The sequence below is a fragment of the Dama dama genome, chromosome 17, assembly GCF_033118175.1.
Source record: "Dama dama isolate Ldn47 chromosome 17, ASM3311817v1, whole genome shotgun sequence".
Classification (NCBI taxonomy): domain Eukaryota; kingdom Metazoa; phylum Chordata; class Mammalia; order Artiodactyla; family Cervidae; genus Dama; species Dama dama.
In genome coordinates, this window is record NC_083697.1 from 41,817,587 (window position 1) to 41,841,570 (window position 23,984).

The 23,984-nt window shown below is 41.5% G+C and overlaps 1 protein-coding gene across 13 annotated transcripts in view; it reads left to right on the forward strand.

Moving 5' to 3' along the window:
* FAM13A (family with sequence similarity 13 member A) overlaps positions 1-23,984 on the forward strand; it is a 326,145-nt gene extending 302,161 nt beyond the window's left edge. For 12 of the 13 annotated variants that reach the window (XM_061164408.1, XM_061164407.1, XM_061164400.1 and 9 more), the window contains 9 exons: positions 227-365; positions 1,109-1,190; positions 2,030-2,250; positions 2,888-2,971; positions 11,671-11,766; positions 13,124-13,207; positions 18,562-18,758; positions 19,279-19,380; positions 21,711-23,984. In XM_061164408.1, coding sequence (XP_061020391.1) covers positions 227-365; positions 1,109-1,190; positions 2,030-2,250; positions 2,888-2,971; positions 11,671-11,766; positions 13,124-13,207; positions 18,562-18,758; positions 19,279-19,380; positions 21,711-21,837 — 1,132 coding nt within the window. In that variant the 3' untranslated portion in view covers positions 21,838-23,984. The remainder of the gene's footprint in view (positions 1-226; positions 366-1,108; positions 1,191-2,029; positions 2,251-2,887; positions 2,972-11,670; positions 11,767-13,123; positions 13,208-18,561; positions 18,759-19,278; positions 19,381-21,710) is intronic. The other variant, XM_061164404.1, reaches the window with a different exon arrangement.

Here is a 23,984-nt window from a genome sequence, read left to right on the forward strand (position 1 = left end):
CATTTCAGTCCTAGCTTTGCCAGGCGTAAAGGCGAGCTGGAGAAGATTGGACGTGTTTAAAAGGCAGGATGTATAGAGCTGAGGGTCACAAAGTGTGATCGCAGTGGGCTTTCTTTCATTTGAGAGGATAAGCGCCCCGCCCCCCGTACCACACCCCTCGTGCCCCGCGCCCCTCGCAGCAGGCGGTGACCACTCCTGGGAAGCTGAGCCGCCCTGTGCCCCACAGGCGCCGCAGCTCGTCTCTGGGCTCCTACGAAGATGAGCAAGAGGACCTGACACCCGCCCAGCTCACTCGAAGGATTCAAAGCCTTAAGAAGAAGATCCGGAAGTTTGAAGACAGATTTGAAGAAGAGCGGAAGTACAGAGTGAGTGCTCACTGGCTACTTTCTGGACCCTCCCTGACACGATGCCTCGGTGCATCAACTATTCAGAGAAGGGGTCACAGTTCAGGGAGCTTTGTAGGGAATCATGAAAGGCAGTAAACGCTGAGCAATGAACCCTGATAAACTCCAATATCGCGTGTCAGCATTTTCCTTGCACAGGAAAATATCCTGTGCATATCCTTACAATGAATTAAAGGCTTTCACATTTGTCTTGTAAATTGATCAGTGATCAGGGATGGGGAAAATCATTAAGTGAAGTATTTTGTTTGGCTAAAACTTAATTCAGAATTATCTTCTAAAATTTAACTAATTCTGATCTCATTCTCCTCTCAGCTCTATCCTTAGTATTTCCTACAAGAATAACAAAAAGACATTTTTCACAGTGGTTGTTGTGTAAAATATCATATACCCCACTGCTTTCTACCCTGTTAGGCTGAGAGGTTGAACCCTACAGATAATGGAAAAGAGGTCATAGACTCATGGAAGTCCATGACCCTAACGATCCAGCATTTTGTCTCTGAGGAATTCTTTGAAAGCATCAAAAATAACTAGGTATAAAGAAGGATAATGGAATTCCACCTGTGAAGTTGCTCTGATTAATCACAGTTCATTTATTATTCCAGTGAAACTCAGCTTTTCCTTGCTGTTTAAAACAAACTGATCATCAAACTCTTCTGTCTCCTGCCCCAATTCCAAAACATTTACTCTAGATTTCCTTTTTGCAGCCTTCCCACAGTGACAAAGCAGCCAATCCAGAGGTTCTAAAATGGACAAATGACCTTGCCAAATTCCGGAAGCAACTTAAAGGTAGGGAAACTTCTAGACCTATGTCATGGTCTTCAGAGGACAAGCCAAGTGCAGAAGCTGTGATCTCACTGTGTGCTGAGAGCCACTTACCACTAAAATGTTCCAGGAAAGACTGGTTCCTTGAAGCTGACTCCCAGGGCCCTCGGCATTCAGGGCACACTTTCTCTGCATCCTCCCATGGCCTCCATCACAGGGAAACCCAGATCAGTTAAGATGCTGAAAATTCTGCAGAATTTTTTTTTTCCCCTAAATATCTAATCTAAGAATGATGGTTTCAATTCAACACTTATTAGGAACCTATTTAATCTAAGGTGTTATTTGCTATAGAGTTGGGAGACAATATAGAGACAGTAATGGCTATGGAAAGAGTTTGATCCCTGTCCCTCCCAGAGCTTGCTGTCGTTTAGGACACAGAATCATGTAAACAAGGGAATAGAATACAAAGTGAAAATAATTCCAAAATGAGATATTTGCATCATATGGAAAAGATTGGCCAACATTTGGGCGTTAGACCTGCAAATACCTGTAAATGTTATGGGATTCGGTGTGGGAAGACATCAGCCTCATTCTGAGAACAGCCTGCAGCATGGATGTTAAAGAACTAAAACTTTCTCAGGAATTAGGGTTAGGAAACCATGCCAGATAATACAGGAAAACATTATCATTTTCTTAAGTTTAAGAAATAATAACCCAGGGATTTCAGCTAATATTATAATTAGATGCTTTCTGGGAGAAAAAAAAAAAGACAAGACTAAGCACTTGTTAACAGCAAGAAAAACAATCTGGGTTCAGCAGATGTCAATTCCCATACATCTCCACCCCCAAATCTTTTCTCCTAGAGTCCAAACTGAAGATATCAGAGGAGGACCTACCCCCCAGGATGCGGCAGCGAAGCAACACACTCCCCAAGAGTTTCGGCTCCCAACTTGAAAAAGAAGATGAGAAAAAGCAAGAGCTGGTGGATAAAGCCATAAAGCCTAGCGTGGAGGCCACACTGGAATCCATCCAGAGGAAGCTCCAGGAGAAGCGGGCAGAGACCAGCCGTCCCGAAGACATTAAGGTGTGATTCTGTGATGAGCCCGAGAAACTGCTAATCCCAAACCATTCCAGTCACTGTGGCAGGGCGGCAGGACATGCCCCGGGGTCCCAGTGGGGAGGGTGAGAGTCACACCTCTTTATATCTCCCTCACCTTCCCCTTCCACACATTGAGACTCCAAAGAATCAGATGAAACAAGCTCAGAGTGCTTTTTAACTATAGGTCCTTTGGTTTGGACTGCAAATGGAAAGCAGGAAATCCTGTTGTACAGGTTACAGAATGGACTTGTTTCAGTTAAGAGACAGTTTGGTGACTCTCTGAGGTAGGAGGATTAGAGACAAGCCTTTGGGAATGTGTATCCTGTAACCGTATTCGCCGCCGGAGTCATTAGGCTAAGCCCCGTGCACCTCACGGCCTTGCTGATCCCAGTCCAGCATGCCTTTGCCACCACATGGGAGAAGGGAGTACTCATCGGTGATGATTCTGCTCTGCTGTGTGTCAGGAACAGCTAATTCCGAGCTTTGGATGGAGCTAGGGAGAGCTGTTGTGTAAACATTCTTTTTAACCTTACTTTGGGAAACTTCTTTAACTAAATAAAGCAGTTGTGATGTTCACAAATGTTTTCCCCTCTCTCATTTCTCTGTCCTTGTGTTTATACAGGATATGACCAAAGACCAGATTGCTAATGAGAAAGTGGCCCTGCAGAAAGCTCTGTTATATTATGAAAGCATTCATGGACGGCCGGTATGTGAATGCACTGAATTTTCTTTCTTTTTTTTTTTTTTTTTAAGTTATTTTTTTTATTGGAGTATAATTGCTTCACAATGTTGCGTTAGCTTCTGCCGCACAACATGAATCAGCTGTCTGGACCCAGATATCCCCTGTCTCTTGAGCCTTCCTTCCACCTGTCCCCTCTTCCCACCCCTCTAGTTCGTCACAGAACATCAAGCTGAGCTCCCTGTTATAGAGCAGCTTCCCGCTAGCCGTCTGTTTTACACCTGGTAGTTTATGTGTCAGTACAATTCTCTCTGTTCGTCTCACCCTCTCCTTCCCCAATTGGGTCCACAAGTTCATTCTCTACGTGTTCCCGCCCTACAAATAGGTTCATCAGTACTGAATTTTCTGACTGGGGTAAATTACCAGGCTTTGAAGTGGATCTTCTGTGTTCAGTATTTTACAATTGAGGTGTCCAGATACTTAGATTACTATATATTTTCACCAGAACTAAGCATTTTGAAGCCTAAACCTATGATAAGAGTTCCACTACCTATTAAGTGCTAAATTTAATTAAGTTCCAAAGAAAAATCAGTTTGCAACTAAAATGTAGTCTCTAGTGTCCTGCTTCGAGTAGAAAATAGTGGAGGGGAGTATGAATTAGTACACAGAAGCCGAGAGTGAAGGAACATGCCTGCCCCTGAGTCTGCCCCAGTAAGCTATCATCACTAGCTCTAGGCATACTTATCCATAAAAGGAAGGTGCTAAGCTCGAGTGATCTGCCCTAAAATTCAGTTTCTTTTCAGTGCAGTTTGCAACCCGTGTTTGCTGAGAAGTTTCAGCTGCCATACAGAACTAAAACCGAGAGGAATCTAAAATATGGCTTTAGAAGCGTTTGAGGCGATTTGTTATTCAGCAAGCACATTTATCTTCTGCTTGCTGTTAGTCCTGGGGGAGACAATAGTTCAACAGGCCTCCGCTCTATTCCTAAGGGAACTCGTAATCTGATCTCCTTGTCAGTGACTCTTAGTAACCTTCTGTTAAGAATGCTGTCAAGAACCCAACAACACAAGTTCTTAAGAGCAGGTGTAAAGAAGCAGGAGGTGTATATTCACAGATGGACTTTTATATCACCAAAATGCACAGACCTCTTTTCCAGTCTGTCATAGCTATGTAATGGAGAGAGTCTTTGCATCACAAATACGCTCTCTTAGATGAAGAAATTTCGAGAATAGAGCACTGGACTACAAGAACTGTGAGAGCAGGGATTCTGGGTTTTTTTTTTTACCTAACAGTAAACCTGGACCTCAGCATCTAGCGTGAGACCTGATGCAGAACATGTGGCCAGTTATCTTTCTAATGAGCCTACCTGGTATTTTGATTCTGAATTTATTAGGTTTAAATTAAAAAAAAAAAAAAAAAGCTGGAGTTGATGATTGATTTTGCTGGCCTGTCCCTACACTGGAAAAATACTGGCACTCTGGGATAATGGTCATGTTTCAAGCCAACTGTTGTTTTGGATTTTTTTAAAAGGCATTGAACCAAACAGTAAATGCTCTGGAGCTCAGATGTATTGTGAAACTTCGTCCTTCTCTTCCGGGATATTCAGAACTTGCGGAGATAGAACTAATCCTCTTCTAACAGAGAGGAGAAACTCCTTCTCCACTGAAGACTCAGCGCCTTTAGGTGTCAATCTCCTCAAGCCCCCAGGCAGGCCTCCGTGAAGGAGGTGGGGCCCGCGTGTCTGCCTTCTTTTCATGATATGGATTCAGGGTATGACAGAGATAGACTCCTTTAAAGACTGTCAGCTGTGTTGTAGTCTTCAGCTCGCTGCCGGAGCAGGGGGCTGTGTGCCGTGGTACTTATTGCTCCGAGGTGAGCACAGTCTCTCCTCCTGTCTGGACTGTGGCAGGCAGCAGGCCCTAGGCTCACAGTGTGTGTTGAGTCACTCAGATGTGTCGGAATCTTTGCAACCCCATGGACTGTAGCCCGCCAGGCTCCTCTGTCCATGGAATTTTCCAGGCAAGAATACTGGAGTGGGTTGCCATGCCCTCCTCCAGCGGATCTTCCTGACCCAGGGATTGAACCCAGCTCTCTTGCATCTCCTATCATGTGCCACCTGGGAAGCCCTAGATTCAAACCCAGCACTGCTGAGACTGGCTCTGTGTCTCTGGGCCTCTTAGGTAAACGCCCTGAGCCTCAGTGATTTGTCTGCGTAATAGATGTCTGTTGCCATAGGTTGTCATGGAGACTGACATTACACACACACAGACCTGTAGGCTGTCTGGCACTTGACGGAGGAAGTGGGCAGAGTGGCTTTGCTGGGAGTTAGGTGGGACTCCTCTGTAAATGACAGGTTTCTCTTCTGGTACTTATAGGTTCTGCCCTCTGCTGTTTACTTCCTATTAAATAATTGAATCAGGAGAAATGTACAATTTTTAGCTCTCTTACCGATAGGAATTTGAACCATTAATCTTTGGCCCTTTCTTTTATCATTCTTACAGATGAAGGAACAACATTTCTGGGCCTGGATTCTAGCATCTCCCAGGTCAGGGACACATGCTCCAGGAAGTTTGAGTGTCATTTATTTCTGGTCCCAGGTCGGGCTCTCTGCCTCTCTCTGGAACCTGATACTCCCGCCTCCTCAGGAGAAACAGAGTACACTTGATATCTTGCCAGTCTGAAAACCAAAGAGTGAACTTTTCATTCTTAACATCTGTGATGTTGCCATGGACGCTGGACTTAAGAATAACATTTGGGCAACACTCTCCGTAAAAGAAAAACACAAGTACTCCCAGAGCTATGCTGTCATTACAAACCTTCGCTTTTTAGAAACGCAGGTGCTTAGAGCCTGGTGGATTTTTGCTGAGTCTGTAGATTCTGATATAAAAGGACACCAACAGTCAAAATCACCGGCCAAAACAGTTATCTGCTGCTTCTGTACATTGTTTAACAAAGTTGTTTGCTTTAACGAGACACCCTCCAGACAGACTGACACATGTATGAAAAACAAAAACACAGTCGTCTACACACCAGCACATAATTCCCTGTGAATTATTATTAAAATGTGTCCTTTTCAACATGTAGGGGTCCCATCAGAAGACCACATCCCAGAAGTACAGCACATAGCTGCAGCCCCCCTATGACCCCTTCTGCAGACCCAGATGATGGTGAAGAGGAGAGAGCGTGGGTGCATCTGCAGAGCTTCAGGGTTCTCATTGATACATTTCAATCTTGTCTTTTAGAAACTGGGGGAACTAAGCGGAGCATATCGTGTTCAAATTTAAGTCCAGATTCTAAAGCCACATATAAATGGTATCGTTTGTTTATCTGTTGGTTGGGAAGATCTGATCTTTGCCCAGTCAGCCCACTGTTGTTGCTTGATAATAAAGGAGGGACAGTCACCATTTTCTGAATCAATGGGACAAAAATGCAGCAGATATAAAAATCCATCTCCTTTACCTTCTCCCACTGGCAATTTTGTGACTCGGAGATACCACCTCCACACACAGATTCGGAATATTTTTTGTTTTACTAAGGAGATCCTGGGGCAGTGTAGTTTCCTGACTACTGTAATTTCTTTCTATTGCTCAGAACAAGAAATCTCTGTGAACTCAATATGGCAGAACTCTCAGCTTGGATACAGAATTTTTATCTCAAGATGAAAACAAGATTCTTTATCTTAAGATGTCATCTGTATCTTAAGATGACAATTCTTTATCTTAAGATGATCTTGGCCAAGCTCTGTTAGGGGAAAATGCTATACTATGACTTCTTTGGTATGTCTTGTGGTTACTGTGTTAAGAGCCTCCTTGCTTATTTGTTAATGTATAGAAAACTGGACTGGGAGTCAGTCCACCTGCGTTCTTGAACCAGCTCAGTTGCCTTGGGCAGATCATTCCTGAGAGCTCTCCAGTGCTTAGTTTTATCATATTAGAAAGTAAGACTCTTCTAACTTTAATATTCCATGGTTCTAATGTTATCTATTTCTTCAAGTTAGAAACTTCATTCTTTTTATCTTTCACCTTTGTTATACCATTCAGCTAACAGCAACCAAATCAGTATTTCTGTAGAGAAGCTTTATATGAGGCTAAGACGAACACCATCACAAAAGATAAATGTGTTCACCTAATCAGGCTTTTGTGATTGCCGTCTGAGACTTGCCCTTACTTAAACATGGATAATATTGGCTGGTGTTCCCGTTGTACTTTGATGTATTATCTGAGGCTTCTACAGCAACCAATTAGAATAGTAAGAGAACAGTAGACGAAGATTTCTTTGCATCAGAAAACAAAGATTTAGTGAAAGGTGCTGCTTTCAAATCCATTAGATCTGCATATCCTAATTTTTATGTTGTTTTGACTTGTGTACAAAATTACATTTTAGTCTTAACCCTATTTGTACACATTGAAAGCCATTCAAAAGTACCACTTAAATGAAAAATTAAATAATGAGTTGAAGCAGGAAGAGTGAAATTATGTTGAAAAGACTGTATACTGTATGCTTGGCCTAAGGTCATTTTCAAGCAATTCAGGATCATGAAGATTTTCTAATCTGAATTCTACACTTTGCCTATCAGGAAACTGAGGCTCTGAGAACTTCACTGGCTCCTTCTAAGGCCTGTTACTGGTTTTAGTGGAATCCCTGAGCAGCTGATGACTGGAGAATAAGAGATGTCAACTTCTGAACAGTTTTCCCACGGTCCAGTTAATATCAGCACCCCCTTTTTAACAGTCAACCAATGGGCTGCTTTGTTTCTCTAACTGTTGGTTAGGTTTTGACTCTGCTCTCAAATCCAGCACTGATAATTACATGAGACTTGGCTTGATAATGGGTGAAAGTTGTATTGAGTTTCAGTATCACCATGCCTTTGGCTTCAGGCATTTATCATGAAAATAATTCTAGTGTAAATCAAGTGGTATTCTTTCCAGACCTAAAGATCACTGATTTTTTGGTGTTCAGATAGCTCTGTCAAATGCCAACACTGACTGACGGGTATCTTGATGAGTTTTGACTCTTCATAGTCAAGAACTGGACTTTATCTGATCTCTCACAGGTGATTAGTTCTAAACATCATTAATTTTTTTAACTGTTATATTGGAATATAGCTAGTTAGCAATGCTGTGATAGTTTCAGGCGGACAGGAAAGGGACTCTGCTATGCATATACATTTACATGTATCTGTTCTCACCAAACTCCCCTCCCATCCAGGCTGCCATGTAATATTGAGCAGAGTTCTGAGGGTCATTAATTTTTAAAAGGAGCGATTCATAGAAAATCTAAATATCAGTGTTATAAGCCAAATATGGGCTTCCCAGGTAGTGTTAGTGGTAAAGAGGCTGCCTGCTAATGCAGGAGGTAAAAGAGGCATAGGTTTGATCCCTGGGTCGGGAAGATCCCCTAGAGGAGGTCATGGCAACCCACTTCAGCAGTCTTTCCTGAAGAATCCCGTGAACAGAGGAGCCTGGCGGGTTACAGTCCATGGGGTCACAAATAGTCAGACACACTGAGTGACTAACCAGTACCACAAGCCAAATATTAATGTAAGCCAGCTATCCTCTTCATCTACTCTAACTAGAAAATTTAGTTTTCGCACAAAGAATTAGAAAATCGATTCTGCCGAATTTTCCGTATCTGGCTAATTTTAGCAGTAAGTCTCCTTCCAAAATCCAAAGTCTCCTTTCACAATCCAAAAATGTTTCTGTGAAGCAACTGCAGTTGACCCTTGAAATAATGCTGAAGTTGGGAATTGTTCAACACTCAGCATAGTTGAAAATCTGAGTGTAACTTAGAGCCAGCCCTCTGTCTCCATGGTTTTGCCATATCCAACTTTCTGAATCCATGGATGCAACCATATGGTAGATTGTATAGTAGTACAGTATTTACTGTTGAAAAAATCTGCATATAAGTGAACCCATGCAGTTCAAACCCATGTTGTTTTAGAGTCAGATATAGTAATAGGATGCTAATCCTCAGTGGGGAAATGCTGGTTCCTTATTATTTTTATTTTTCATATGTCTTTTGGTCACTAAATATCTATTGTTTATCTTACACAGTAATATTTCACCACATGTCATATGTTGACGATTAGGATGTACCTTAATCTCATATGCAGTATATTTAGTGGGTACATCTTGTATTAAAAAAAATTATTCCTTGTGTTCCAGTCCTAAGTTTTGTCATTTTACATGTGAGATTATCCAAGTCATTTATTTCTATTCCTCACACTTATTTGTGGCTATTGTTCAACTTCTCTCGAAGTATAAGTACAGAAAAGAGCCTAAATTTTAATTATATATCTTGGCAATTTTCACAAGATAGACAAATCCGTGTAATCAACCTCCTGATCAAGAAATATAAAATGGCTCACCCTCTGAAAGCCCTTATCATGTCCCCTTCTAGGCAATACCATGACCTTCCACCCCACCAGCAAAAACTTGACTTCTAACCTTATAGATTTGATTTGCTTATTTTTGAACTTTATATAATTAGGACCTTACAGTGTATATTTTTAGGTGTCTGGCTTGTTTTTCTTGGCTTTATTTTTTTGAGATTAATGCTGCATACAGCTGTATTCGTTCATTTTCATAGCTGTGTAGTATTCAGTTATGGAAACTTAAAATACTTATTCATTCTACCATTGTTGGGCATATGAATGGTTTCCAGTTTGGTGGTGCTATAAATAGTGCTGCTCTGAACATTCTTTTATGTGTCTTTTGGTAAACTTTAATCCAGGTTTGTTTGGTGTGTGCTTAAGGATGGAATTGATGAGTCATATGTTTAGCTTTAGGAGATACTGCCAAATGGTTTTCCAAAGTGTTTCAGTCTTGCCAGTACTGAGAGAGAATTCCAGTTGCCCAGCATTCTTTCTGACACTGGACACTGTCTTTCACATTAGCCATTTTGGTAGGTATGTTCTAGTAATACCTGTGGTTTGATCTTCACTCTTTTTTTTTTTTTTATGAAATAGTTCTTATGTTCCCTTCCAGTTCTAACAGTCATACTTTATGAAATAACAAATGTAAAACTCCTTTTACTATGACAGATAGTAAAAGCAAGAAAATGCCGCCTCTTGATATTTTGGTAACAGAGAAAGACAGAAATAAGTTGTTATTATTATTGCTTATGGCAGAAAATAAATCCACAAGATGACAGTAAATAAATACCACAAGATTGGCAGTATCCTATCTTGGCTTGTGAGATTTATCCAAGGTTCACTTATTGTTGATCACTTTGAGAAAGGCAAATAAAAAAAGGCAGCAAAGGGTGATCAGTTCATGCATTATCCAGACTTGTCTTCAAAGTTGAAGGCCCATAAGAAAGATGGTCAGAGCTAATACTGTTACCCTTCCTCACATCTGTAAGCCTTGCCTTATGTGTACAATGGAAATAAAATGCAGAAGAACAACAGTAAACTTGAAACAAAGATACATCATCTCTTACTCCATTTTAGTAAACAAATGCATACTTATGAATTTGGCATACCTGTCTATATTTGAAATATTCTTTCACTCATTTTGCAGACATTTGTGGGATATTTTTATCATATCAGGCACTGAAATAGTTACCAGAACAGTTTACAGTTCTGGAGGCTGGAAGCCCAAGATTAAGGCGCTGGTGTCTAGTGAGGGCCCACTTCCCAGTTCATAGCCAGCCATCTGTCTGCTGTCCTCACATGGCAGAAGGGGTGAGGGAGCTCTCTGTGGCCTCTTTTATAAGGGCACTAATCCTGTTCATGAGGGCACCATCTTCATGACCTAGTCACTTCCTGGAGACCTCACTTCCAAAAACCATCACATCGGGGATTCATTTTCAACTTATGAATTGGGAGTTGGGGCATGGGGGAAGGTGAGTTGAACATAAACATTCCATCCATAGCAAAGCATATGTGAATTATAAGATACACACAGGCTGTATTCGGTGACTCAAAGGAGAGAATGAGCAGGTCTCCCAGAATGGGGCGTGTTGGAAGAAGGCTGCACAGGGAGAGAGGTGGCTCTTGATCTGGAATTTACCAAACCAAAGAGCAGAGAGGAGGCCACTCGAAGACAGAGGGAGCTAGATAAGGAGGTATGACACTGCCTAGTTTCTTGCCAGAGCTTGAGTTATAATGGGGACAAGGAGAAGCTGCAGGTGATGAGGGGCTTCGAATACTATGCCAGGGAGCTGGGCTTGTTTTCTCCCCGTTGTCTATTAGAGTTGGTCCTTTAAACATTTTTGAACCCTGAGCCAGATTTTAGGGACACAGAGATGAGTGAATCCACGTATTCTATCAGCATGTATTCCTTGAAAGCCTGTTTGCTTGCATTTTGTCCCTAAAAGCACAACACAGTTCCATAGGGGAGAGAGACATTTTTAAAAAATGATCACAGAACTGCAAGGTAAGTAGTATAATAGAAATATTAATATATGCTTTCTTCTTCCCAGGACCTAGAAAACAGTGAATCATCTGGAATTCTGAACCTTCCAGAATTTTAAATAGAAAACTAATAATTAAAAGGATCACAGTTTTGAGGAAAAGTAATACTTCTGAGGGAGTGATTGCACGTGATCTGCAGCCAAAGTAGATATTTTAAGTTTTCATTGACTCATGGTATCAGTTTAAATAAATTTTACAAGGGTGGTGAGTCTTCAGTTGAATCACCTGTTCTTTCTCTGAGTCCACAGCATGCTCGGCCAGCATGGCCCACGGGAGCAGGTTTCTCAGCTCCCCTGTTCTTGCCTTTCAGGTGAGCAAGAATGAGCGTCAGGTTATGAAGCCACTGTACGACAGGTACCGCCTGGTCAAACAGATCCTGTCCCGAGCCAGCACCATCCCCATCATTGTGAGTACCCCACGCCCGGTTGTTGACTGCCTGGCTATATTATTAGGGCACTAACTTGCCTTCTCACGAAATAACAGTCTTTCGTAGTTGAACCTGCCATTAGTATCAGTGGCCCCTAAACTTGAGGGATGAAAAATTTATCAGAGACTTCTGAGGTGACGTTTGCCAAGAATGAGCAAATCTGAAGCTGGCAGAATCTGTTCCCCTCTTAGGTGCACAAGCTGTGGCCGCACGCTTCCATCTGACGTGTGCTGGGTCAGCTCCCCCACACTTTCCTTAGAGACAGAGCATCCGGGAAATGGCTGTGCTTCCCCAGGAGCCACTGCACCCAGAGTCCCTCTCTGGCCTTAGGGGCCTGGTTAGTGTTCTTCACTCGGCCTCCAAGACGGAGATCCGCCCTGCTGGAGTCATACCCAGGGAGAAATCCTCTAAGGAACTCAAGAGAGGGAACCGCTTCTTTTTGGAGATGTAGGAAAGAGTGAGGTCAAGAAAAGGGAGAGCAGCTAGCCGCTGTGAACCGTGTTCAGTGGCCTCCATCATTGGACTTCACTGCTTTTGGCCTCTGAATTGGGATTTTGTCAAGAGGAGGGAGCAGCGACTGGCCCTCAGTTTAGGAAAAAGCCTTTCGGGCACTGGCCAGCTTGCCCCATCCCCGATGCCGGCCCAGCTGGCGGGGGTAGTGGTCCTGCCCTGTCCATCTCGTGGGGGAACCTCTGCCTCGGTTTCAGTCCTCTTATCTCCCGGGACCCTGGGGGCTTCCTCTGTTGGCCTTTAGAGTTTCTAGCCAGCAGACACGGCCTCGCTTTTATGTTGTTGCTGAAATGCATATTCTTTTTAGCTGCTGCTCTTCTATTTCTGCTTTTTATCTTGTGTATTTCTAGGCCCAAGATGTGGTCCTTGTATGTCTTTTAACAGTGTATTTGTTCAGACAAACAGAGGAGGGTTCAGGGACCTCAGTCAGGTGTGTTTGGAGAATGCTACCTTTCTAGAAATTTCCTGCAGAATAAATCAGTAAACTAACCAACAAAAGGATTAAAGTTAAGGAACCCTTTTCATTCTCCAGTCAGGAGCCCTTAGTGGCCTGAAATAGGGTGAATATATGGCCTCTGTCTGTAACCTTTTGCATCACTTGATGAGCGTGCATTATTATTAGCTGTTCTGGAAGCTATGGTGACCAGGAGGAAAGAGGGAGGAGGCAGGAGTTTTTCTGTGTGTTTGGTTAACATCCTTGCTCCTGTGTGGCCTCTGGTTGGTGGGGTGGGCGGGCAGGCTCTGAAGTGAAGCAGCCAGTTGGAGGAGAACTTTGGTTTGTTTCTGGTTTTCTGCCATGTAACCTGCCTATTAACACCTGTCGCAGGGTTCCCCCTCCAGCAAGCGGAGAAGCCCTTTGCTGCAGCCAATTATCGAGGGCGAAACTGCTTCCTTCTTCAAGGAGATAAAGGTGAAGACCTCCAGCTGCTAACCACGTGCTACACCTACACCAGTGTGTCCCCCCCCCCAACTCCACGTCCCTCCCGGGGAAGGAAAGGCGCTGTGATTGCGCCCCCTGGTGACGGCTTCCTGCAACCTCCCCTAAAACTCAGTAGCTGCTTCTAACCAACTTCAAACAATCCTCTTTAATTTATGTTATAGGCCAGCTGATCTCCTTCGTTTCATTTCATTCCCTCACTGTTTTGTACGTTGCTGTTTGTTTGCTTTTTACTTTGCTTGTGGGGATCTGTCTTGTTTTATAGTGTTTTTGGTTTTGTTTCCCCTCAGAGGAATGGATTTTCTGTACTCTGAAATTTTGTCAAAATAACTCATTGGATAACTTTCTTTTTAAAAAAAATCTCATTTACTGAATTTATAGAAAAAGCAAAATTAACAGAGGCAATATATGTAGCCTGTGATAAAAAATAATGATTTTCGAGATAAAAAGCTTAGTTTTCTTTGACAGATTTGCGGATATAGTTTTATCCACTCTCCTCACTCTTGCCTTCCCCCTGGCACATTTCGTCCTTGGTGCAGATTTCATAATCTGTTCTTGATCTGTGAATGTAGGCCTGTGACAAGCAGTCGACTAGAATATACGCTCTAATCTTTTCCCCAGCAGTAATCATGGATTGTATACAGATAAACCTTGTCCTCAGTGGCTACTTTTTGCTGGAATGGGGGTACCCTCTGTGTCCAGAGAGTTGTAGAGATCTAACTGGCCTGGACTAGAATCAACCTCTTGAATATTTTTGTTTCTAGACAATTGCACACACTGTCTGCCATACGCAGGGCTCTAGAGATGAAAAGACAAAGATTTTTTAAAAAATCAGTGATTGTTTTTTAGCAGTTAAGTCAGAAGGGGGAGTAAAACACCAAGCAGAAGTGAGTGTTAAGAGTTTCACTTTTGTCATATTTCGGTGACAACCTCAATCCTGGGGTGTCATTTATTTAATGAACTTAGAATTATTTCAAAATGTGGGGGCCTTGTTCCCATGAGAACCACTCCATTTTCTTGCCTGATTCTTCCACTGTATTTGAGGTAGGGAACCAGAAGCTACAAAGCCATCTCTTCTCTTCACTCTGTTCCTTTTCTTACCTCTCAGGGGTCTTAACTACCTCATAGCCCTCACTTTAAGGTGTTAGACAATGATTGTGCTCCCTATCCATATTCTTTTTAACAGAACTTATTTATAAAAAATTCTGTAAGTGTGAAATTTAGGCAAATATGCTCCATTGTATCTTCAAAATTAGAGCCATTTTCTCACAATAAGACTTGATGTTAATGAAATAAGACAAATTTTGTTTAGCTGATCATTTCACACAAGAATTAAATCACCATAATTGAAAAAATGTGGGTGATTGTGTGCATGAAAACCAGGATATTTCTCTTAGAAGCTTGAGCTAAACTGCTCCTAGATAAAAATGTGTTCTTTAACACATCCAAAATATGACACTTAATAATTACCTCATGAAACAAATGGTAGATAAATGAATTAAGCTCTTTTTAAAAGAGGATGTCCTTCCAAATCTTATCCTTTAGCTTATTTTTTTCATGAGTATGTTTTGGCCACAGCTCTTCTACTGGCCCTCATGATGGTCAAAATTTCAGATAATTTTGCAATGATTACATTGCTCTTGAAAATAGTGTTGTCCTTTAGTTCATTTTGTCCCAGTTGGCCATGTTTATCAGCCTGAATTTGGATTGTATTAATTCTCAGCACTTCTGACACATTTTAGAATTTGGTGTTTGTATGTGCAGAGAAGATTTATTTAAACTGTTTGAAAACTGTCCCTGGTTTTAAATGCTTATGGGAAGGCACCAGCTGTGTGTGAAATAGCTAAAAACTTATTAGTTTTTATAACTACCACTTTTAAAATGATCAAAAACAATATAGTAATTATTCAATATGTAATTTTAGAGTGTATAAGTTTGATAACTGTAAAACATCATAATTAATGAAAATAATTATTACTGTGTGACTTTCTCCTTAGGGGCTTAGTTTTACCTCCTGAGCAATGTGGGCTAAGCATACAGCTTCTTCCTTGAGAGCACTTCCATATTTATAGCCACCTGCCCTGCTCACTCCCACCCACACCCTATGAACACTCTTCCTCTAGGTTCTTCTTACTCTTTCTCGTGTGATCTGGGCTCCAGACCTTCCCACAGTCCTGTGGCTCTGCTCTCTACGCGCACACACTAGTCTATCTATATCCCTCTTAAAAACTGATACCCAGAACTGAATATTATTCTAGTGGTTTAGCAGGACAGTGGACCAAGGACTAACCCTAACCTTGATCTAGATGACTAAGGCTCTTTAGTTCTCCAAGTCTATGCCTACGTGACTGTCAGCGTGCCATGAGTTCATCTTAGTCTTTCTAGGGCAGGGTGTCTCAACCTCAGTACTGTAAACATTTGTCCCAGATAACTCTTGGTTGGGGGGGGTCTGGCCTCCCCCACCCCAGTTTAACAACCACAAATGCCTCCAGACTTGGCCAAAGGTCCCATGGGGAGCAAACCTGCTCCCAGTTGAAAACTATGGCTTGTGGCCCCATCTCAGTGTTGATTTATGTAATGCCCAGCTTCCTTTTTCAAGGATTGCTTAGTGTCCATGTGTCCGGATTTTTTATTTTATAATCTAATTACAGGACCTTGACTTTTTTCCAGTTTCTTACTTTTTGTTCTTCTATCCCAGCCTTATGAAATAGATTACATCTAGGTTTTATATTCCAACACACTTACCCACTGCGTCATCTACACATTTAGTGACTATCTTTGGTGCCGTATCCAAGTGGTTGATAAATACTGAAAAGGCTGAGTCAGGTAAAGCCTCCCTGCTCGAGGCTTCCCTGCAGATTCACATCAACATTGCAGCGGCACTCTGCATAAATGTTCATAGTCAGCTTTCCTTTCACAATCATTGTCCCTCATTCTTTACGGAAATCCAGATATCCTGCCAATCCTATCAAAAAAGGAAAAATGGCTAGCTTTCCTGATTTGTGTTCAAGAAACCAGTGTTAGTCACTGTTGATCACTGACTCTTTTTCAGTTGCTCATGTGTTATCTAGATGTTGATACCTTCTAGAATCTACAGTATCCATAGCAACCTGATGGTCTTATAATCTGAAGATCAGTTTTGCTATTTCTTTTTTCCTGTGTTTTCCACAGCTTACTGAGAATAGCTTGTGTAGCTTTGTCTCCAAAAACATTGATTCTGTCTTCTGTGCAGGATATAGTTTCCCTTTATTGAGTTCTCTCAGGACCTTGGGATCTGATTGATAAAGCTTGGACCCCTGACTTCATTTCTTATCTGTCTCAGGCAATGCAGGAGACCAGGGTTCGATCCCTGGGTTGGGAAGTTCCTCTGGAGAAGGGAATGGCAATCTACTCCAGTATCGTGCCTGGAGAATTCCATGGACAGAGAAGCCTGGTGGGCTACAGTCTGTAGGGTTGCAAAAAGTCGGACACGACTGAGCAACTAACACACACAACACACACACACACACACACACACACACACACACACACACACACACACACACACACACAGGCTTTCGTATACTCTTGGTTTAAAAGACTTTTTTAATGTGGACCATTTTTAAAGTCTTTATTGAATTTGTTTTTTTTTTTTTTTTTGGGGGTCTTAGCCACAAGGGATGGTGGGACCTTAGCTCTCTGACCAGGGATCGAACCCGCACGCCCTGCACAGGAAGGCAAAATCTTAACCACTGGACTGCCAAGGAATCCCCTAATACACTCTGAATAGAAATTTGTATTTCTCTCTTAAAAGCTGAATTACTGAAATAACAGGCATTTATTGAACACCTAATATAGGCAGACATTGGCCGAGTTCTGGGGACAGCAGTGAACAATCCCAGATCCCAGATTCCACCCAGTTTCCCTCCCCGCCAGGGAAGGGAGGGGAAAGAGGCTAATGACACTGTCCATTTGCCAGATGTACCTGGCCAGGTACCCTACATGATTATCTCAATTGTTATAAAAACGGTGTAGAGTGGACCTGCCACTTCCTTAAAAAAAAGAGAAACACTTCAACTATTAATGGAAAAGCCACTTTTGCCCTGTAAATTTTAGAATGATTTTAATTTTTAAAAACGAATAATGAAGCTTTTACTTCCATAGATCAAGAAAAGAGACTGAAGATCCAAAGTGACAGCAGAAAGAATCTAGGAAGGCCACCTAGTTTTTGCCAGCTTTACTTTCATGTCTTCATAACAGTAGTTTCACTGTAGCTGTGTAGTAAGTCCTTTTCTTTTGCCCATTTGTTTATTCATTCACATGACTTCAGAGGCACCACCATAAACACACCAAACTCTGTGGAAAGAGAATCAGCACACATACTTTGCCATGAGCAGTGAGTGGCTCCTCCTGACAGCCATTGGCTGCCCTGGGCCTGAAGCCATTCATTTACTGATGTTATGATCCTGTTGTTCATGTAGCTGAATGCCTAACCATTTTTTTCAATTTCTCAAGATATTAGGATATTCTTTTTTGGTCTGACTGTACATTTTGACAGTGAATTATTTCCTTTAAGATCTTTCTTTCAGACTCTGACATCATTTCTTAGACTCACGTAGCTTTAAACTGACACCGACATATTGTCATTTGACCTCATTATTTTTCTAACCACATTTTTATCTAGGTAGAGAATATCACATCTTTCTTAGAGTCTTGGATGCTGAAAAATACAGTGGTGGCCCTTAGAAATTCTTTGAAAAAGAAATGTTTCATAGTCCAGTAATGGAAAGATAAATGTTTTGATCTTCTCAAAAGTTTCTTAAAATTTTGTTGATCAAGCAACCACAAATATTTCATAACCTCACCTTTTATATAGAAAGGATGTATTGTTAAATTTCTGAAATTCTTCATAGCTTAATAAAAATAATTCTGAGACACTTAAGTAGTGAAATCTTTAAAGCACTGATCGCTGGTGGTGAATTTTATTATGTATTGTCACAATGCTGAGAATTTTTAGATTCATTTGCTTCATTTGATTTTGAGTATAAATTCTGATGACTTTTTTCCTTCCTACCCTGGGCCTTGACAACTGTTAATTGTACTGTATAGTAATTTTTTATAGTTTTTTTTTCCCCTCTTGAGTAGCTGTGTTTAGTGTTTGTCTTATTTTTTGTGTATATATAGATATTCAATAACATATCCATCATGTGCATATATGTTGCTAAACATAGATATGTAGAAGAAACTGTATGGGGTCTGGATAATTAAATGACTATGAAATGATACTAGTAGTGAAAGAGGGCCTAAAAAAGTAACAGATATTTATTAGGGTTGCTGTGTATCTCCAGGAAGAAGAGGAGGGTTCAGAAGACGATAACTACACAAAGCCAGACTTCATGGTCACCCTGAAAACCGATTTCAGCGCACGTTGCTTTCTGGACCAATTTGAAGATGACGCTGATGGCTTTATTTCCCCAATGGATGATAAAATACCATCAAAATGCAGCCAGGACACCGGACTTTCAAATCTCCATGCTGCTTCAATGTATGTTGTTTTGGTGGTGTTATTAGAATGTTATGATCAAAATAATTTTCTGAAATACTATTACCCTTTGTACTTAATGGCAAAACATAAATGACTTGCCTAGGGTGTATCTCTGTGCATAAAACAGAGTTTGTTTATTTATTTAACTCCTGGCTCATTGTTTTTAGAAGCTTCATCCCATGTTTGAGGGAGCACCTGAGATCTTGCTTAAACAATGGGAAGGTCTCTTGTAAGGGCATTGTGTGTTTCTGTGTGTTTCGGCTCACCATTTAATACACACTGCTGGCATTTCTTTCTTTCAAAGCAAAACATAACAGAGTGCCCTGGGATTTCACAAGCCTGAAGAATTTATAAGTAGCAGAAGCCTCGGCATCCATTTCTTTGACCCGGAGCTCCCTCAACAGTTCTGCATTTATATGCTTTTCCCATTCTCTACAACCCCTATCCAGTTGCACAATCACTACATTTATAACAATTCAGATATAACTCAATTTTCTTGAAATTTGTCTGCCCCTCTTAGACCAGAACTCTTGGAACACCTTCAGGAAATGAGAGAAGAAAAGAAAAGGATTCGAAAGAAACTTCGTGATTTTGAAGACAATTTTTTCAGACAAAATGGAAGGTCAGGGCATGTGTTTTTCTCCCCCTCCTCCTCCTCACACGCATCTCTCTTTTTGCTCTGTCACATCTGCGCAAAGCCTCCCACCTGGGAACCCCCCTCCCTGCTTCCTGTGACCTGGCCCTTGGCTGTGTGCCCAGGGCTCCTTCGAGGCTTACTGTGAGATGGTGAAGTGTGTGTGGTCCTTCAGGAGGAAGTGCTCCTTGGATAATATCCAAGGCTGATACAGATTCAGCTGACATTTCTAAAACTAACCTGTCACATCAAATTCTAATCTAAGAGGAGCAGAGTAAAGCTGAGTTTCTAGTGGACAGCCCTGGTTTTGATTTCTGGTTTTGTTTTTTTAACCTTAATAAACTTGAAGGAGGAATAAGGGAAAGGGGTACTCTAGATCTTGCTGGTTTTTAAGCTCATTTTAAAAGCAAAGTTGTCAAGTCATGAGAAATACACCAGAAGCAGGAAGGCGGCCTGCCTGATAGGGTACCAGTGAGTTTTAAGATGTAATGTTATCGTCATAGAGCCTTATGCTGAGGGATAGTCTTCTGTGTTTGCAAGTGACCACACACAGAATGTCTTACTCAGGTCACAGCAGAAGACAGGGTAGACAGAGAATTGGGTTTCCTTCTTACACTAGAGTTTATCATTTTAAAATGTTTTATTTTAATCCAAATTATTTAAACAGTATAAACACAGTTTCTCTTTAAGTCCCCTTTCATAATTCTCAAAAGAATTAGAAAATAAAAATACCATAAAAATTAACTTTAACATTTCAAATTTACTGTATTTCTGTTGATTTCAATTATTGTATAAATTCATTTTAGGATTTCTGACTTGGATCTGTCCTGTAATAACTTTTCAGTGAATTTTTATACCTAAGTATCTGCTTTTCCTTTTCCCATTAATTGTAGGATATTTTTTTAAATGTAGATAAAATAAAATTCAAAATAATCATGCATGCATGCATGCCATGTTGCTCAGTCATTTTTTGCAATTTCACTCTTTGCAACTCCTCTCTGTCCATGGGATTTCCCAGTCAAGCATACTGGAGTGGGTTGCCATTTTCTTCTCCAGGGGATCGTCCTGAGCCAGGGATCAAACCTATGTCTCTGTGTCTCCTGCATTGCAGGCAAATTCTTTACCCACTGAGCCATCGGGAAAGTCCCAAAATAATATTCTAACACCAAAGACAAACATAAGGATTAACATTTTTATTTATTTCATTCCAGTCTTCTTTCCAAGTGTATTTTTGGTTTGTCTGTTTTATTTTTTCCCATATATTTATAATTGCATTATGCACAGACATCCTATAATTATGTAACTTGCACACGTTTTAAGAAAATAGAACTGATGGGAATCAATAACTATCATACAAGTTTAGAACCGTCAGGGACTTCAGATTTCACAGGGTGTGATTCATATCTGACACGAATGAAGCCTCTCAAAGGGCATGTCTGGGGCTGGGGTCACACACCCCCTTCCCTTCCCTGCCCTCTTCTGGGAGCCATCCAGGATCCTTCCTTGAGCAGGAAGAACAGGAGTAAAATCAGTTCACTGAGCAAAATTAAATTAACCCCAAGCTATCCCGTTTCCCATTTTTGCTCTTGAATAAGAAGGAAAGGAAGCCTGGTGCTTGAACGTTTGACGTGTCCATTTCCACGTGAGAGGGAAACAGGGCAGCGCCACACAATGGCCGAGCACGTGGGTGACAGCCGCACGTCAGGGCCTCCTGCGGGTCGTGTTAATATTAGATCACAGATTCACGAGCGCAGTGCTCACCCTGTAATCAGCTCTCAATTATAGTCCTTGTGCATATAGAAGTATACATATAAAATTACGCAGTAAACTTTAAAGGTTTATCAGTATTCTCTGATCCAATTGCTGAATTCCAAGACTGATTTTTACAATAAGTAGGAGTATTAACTATTTTTTTTAAACCCTGTAAATTGAGTATACCAATTAGAAATGGAATGGTTCATTACGTTAAGTATATAAAAACAAGAACGCATTAAATATAAATAAAGGCTTTCAGTGTATGGAAACTCTTAGTGTGAATTTATATGTAGCCATAACAGAGTTTCTATGTTTCTTAGTCCATCCTGTCTTTCTTCAAGATGCCAGAGTAAAACTCAGCTGCATGGTGCCATTTGGGGACACTGTCTTTCACTGCTTGTCTTAAGCCAGCTCCAGTCTTGATACCAATGATGCTTGGCAATGCTGATTCTGTGGGGCCATAAACTGCAAATTTCCAGGTGATGATAACTCACCCGATGAACAGTATCCTCTAGGAGAGACACCGCCTAATCATTAGCCCCTTTTCTCTTTGTTTCCATTAGAAATGTCCAGAAGGAAGACCGCACTCCAATGGCCGAAGAATACAACGAGTATAAGCACATTAAGGCAAAACTGAGGCTCTTGGAGGTGCTCATCAGCAAGAGAGACACTGATTCCAAGTCCATGTGAGAGAGCCAGCCCCATCCGAGCAAGGGGGGTGGGGGAACGCAGGGGGAATGTCCCTCCTCTCTCCCCTCCCCGCCTCCCCTGGTAAACAGCAGCTGGGCAGAAACTGGAAGGCAGCCTTGGAGCTGGACCTGCGCCCTCCTGCCTGCAGGGGATCAGCCCGTTTCCATTGCCTGCCTTGGAAACCATCTAGGTGGAAGGAGGCCACCTACCCCCATGCCGAAATTTTGCAAGGGAAAGTCAAGATCTCCGCACACCTGTGTGCACACAGACACACACACATACACACACACTGCAGTGGAGGCTTGCTGACACTGGCAGAGATGAATCACTACATGAAGACACACTCATCTACAGAGGATGTACACTCTTCTTCCTTGGATAACTGAGAAACAGCGTTCTCTGTCTAACTGTGACAATAACAAGCTCAGGACTTCACTCTGGAGAGCGAACTTACTGTGCACATTCGTGTTCTCTTCGGATCCCATCCAGTGGGAACCTGCATCGGAGCCCTGTTTGCTGCCTTGGCCATTCTTGTGACCTTCCCACGGAGCCCCGCCTTTCCCCACTTGTGTGAATTGCTTCTTCTTCAGCTCTCGGGTAGATGGAAGCTGCACCTGCCTGGGATAACAGTGCAGTCCTCTATCTGATGTCGTGTTTCTTCGAGACATCCTCAGATGACAGAGAACTGATCCCTGACTAGGGCTGGACCATCAGCAGAGGACAGCTGGGATAGAGAAGTAGTTAATATCCGTGCTAATTTTTCAGTTAGGCAACAGTGAAGAGAATTCTTTCCCGCACGTTGACTACACTTAGCAGCTTCAGAATTTATCATCAAACACTTAAGCAAGGGGAAGGCCAACAGCCTATTTGGTTTGGTTTTGGCTCTAGCCAGACAAAAGGGCCTTGCTTAATTCTTAGCTTAAGTGTAGAGGATCGTGAGAGAGAAAGAGCCTGTATTTTAAGCTTTCTGTGTACTTACCAGAGTTTAATTTTTTTTAAGTGAACCTGCACTAAAAATCTTCTCTAACTGAAGAGTAAGTATAGGCCTCAGAGCACATCCCAAGGCAGAACCTAAATCACACTGTTTTCAAGATCCTGTATAAAGAGAAAAGAATGGTGTGTGGCCAGTTACAATTACAGTTTCTTCAAAGACAGTGTTGCAGAACTATCTGTATTAGACATTTTGGAGGGACCAGGGAATTTAAGACACCAAATCATCCATCACTTCAGTGTGCTGATGTTATCTGGTGATGGGTTGGTACTTTTTGACCTTCTGTGTCTGCAGTAAGGAAAATAAGTTCTGGTTCTGCCTGTATATCGTAACCCACCTCTGTGCTCTGGGAGGTTGAACACTGGTGTCTGCCCACCAGCCACTGGTTGCCAAGAGAAGGTGCAGGGTGAACAAGACAGCAAAGGGTACCATTTTGTTTTCTTTAATAATAATAACAATGGAGAAAAGTCTTCCTGATCAGTTGTCACTTTCCAAAGTGGGCTCTTGAGAAACTGGTCAGATTAGGTTTGTAGCAGCATTTTCCATTCTGAGGTAGTGGCTCTCTGTTGGTTAAAAATTGTTCAAGTTAGGAGTAGGGGGAAAATACCTTTAGGTTTGCTCCTTAATCATCTAGAAGCACGAGCTGTATGTTGAAAGCACCCTGGTTTAATCCACACACTTAAAAACGGTACATAATCCTACAATATAGTTAGTTTGGTATTCTCTGCTCTACTGTTTACATTGCAGATTGCTATAATTTCAAGGAGTTATATTATAAATGAAATGATGCACTTTAGGATGTTTTCTATTTTTGAAATCTGAACATGAATCATTCACATGACCAAAAATTGTATTTTTTAAAAGAAATACATGTCTCGTTTGTCCTTTTTAAGTAATTACTCTCTCAAATAAGCTATACTATAAATCACATCATTACCAGTTAACTTTCAAAGCACATCTGTCTACGTATTGTTTTGAAAATACTAATATGCTACAAAACTTTCAAAGAGAAAAGGCTATATAAATGAGAAGTTACAAAATGTTTTGCAATCTGTTGTTTCTGCCAAAGGTAAATTAAGTAGAAGATTTATTCAGGAATCCCCTTTGAAATTTGTATGATTGAATAAAAGTAGACACCAAGTTATAGTAAAATAAA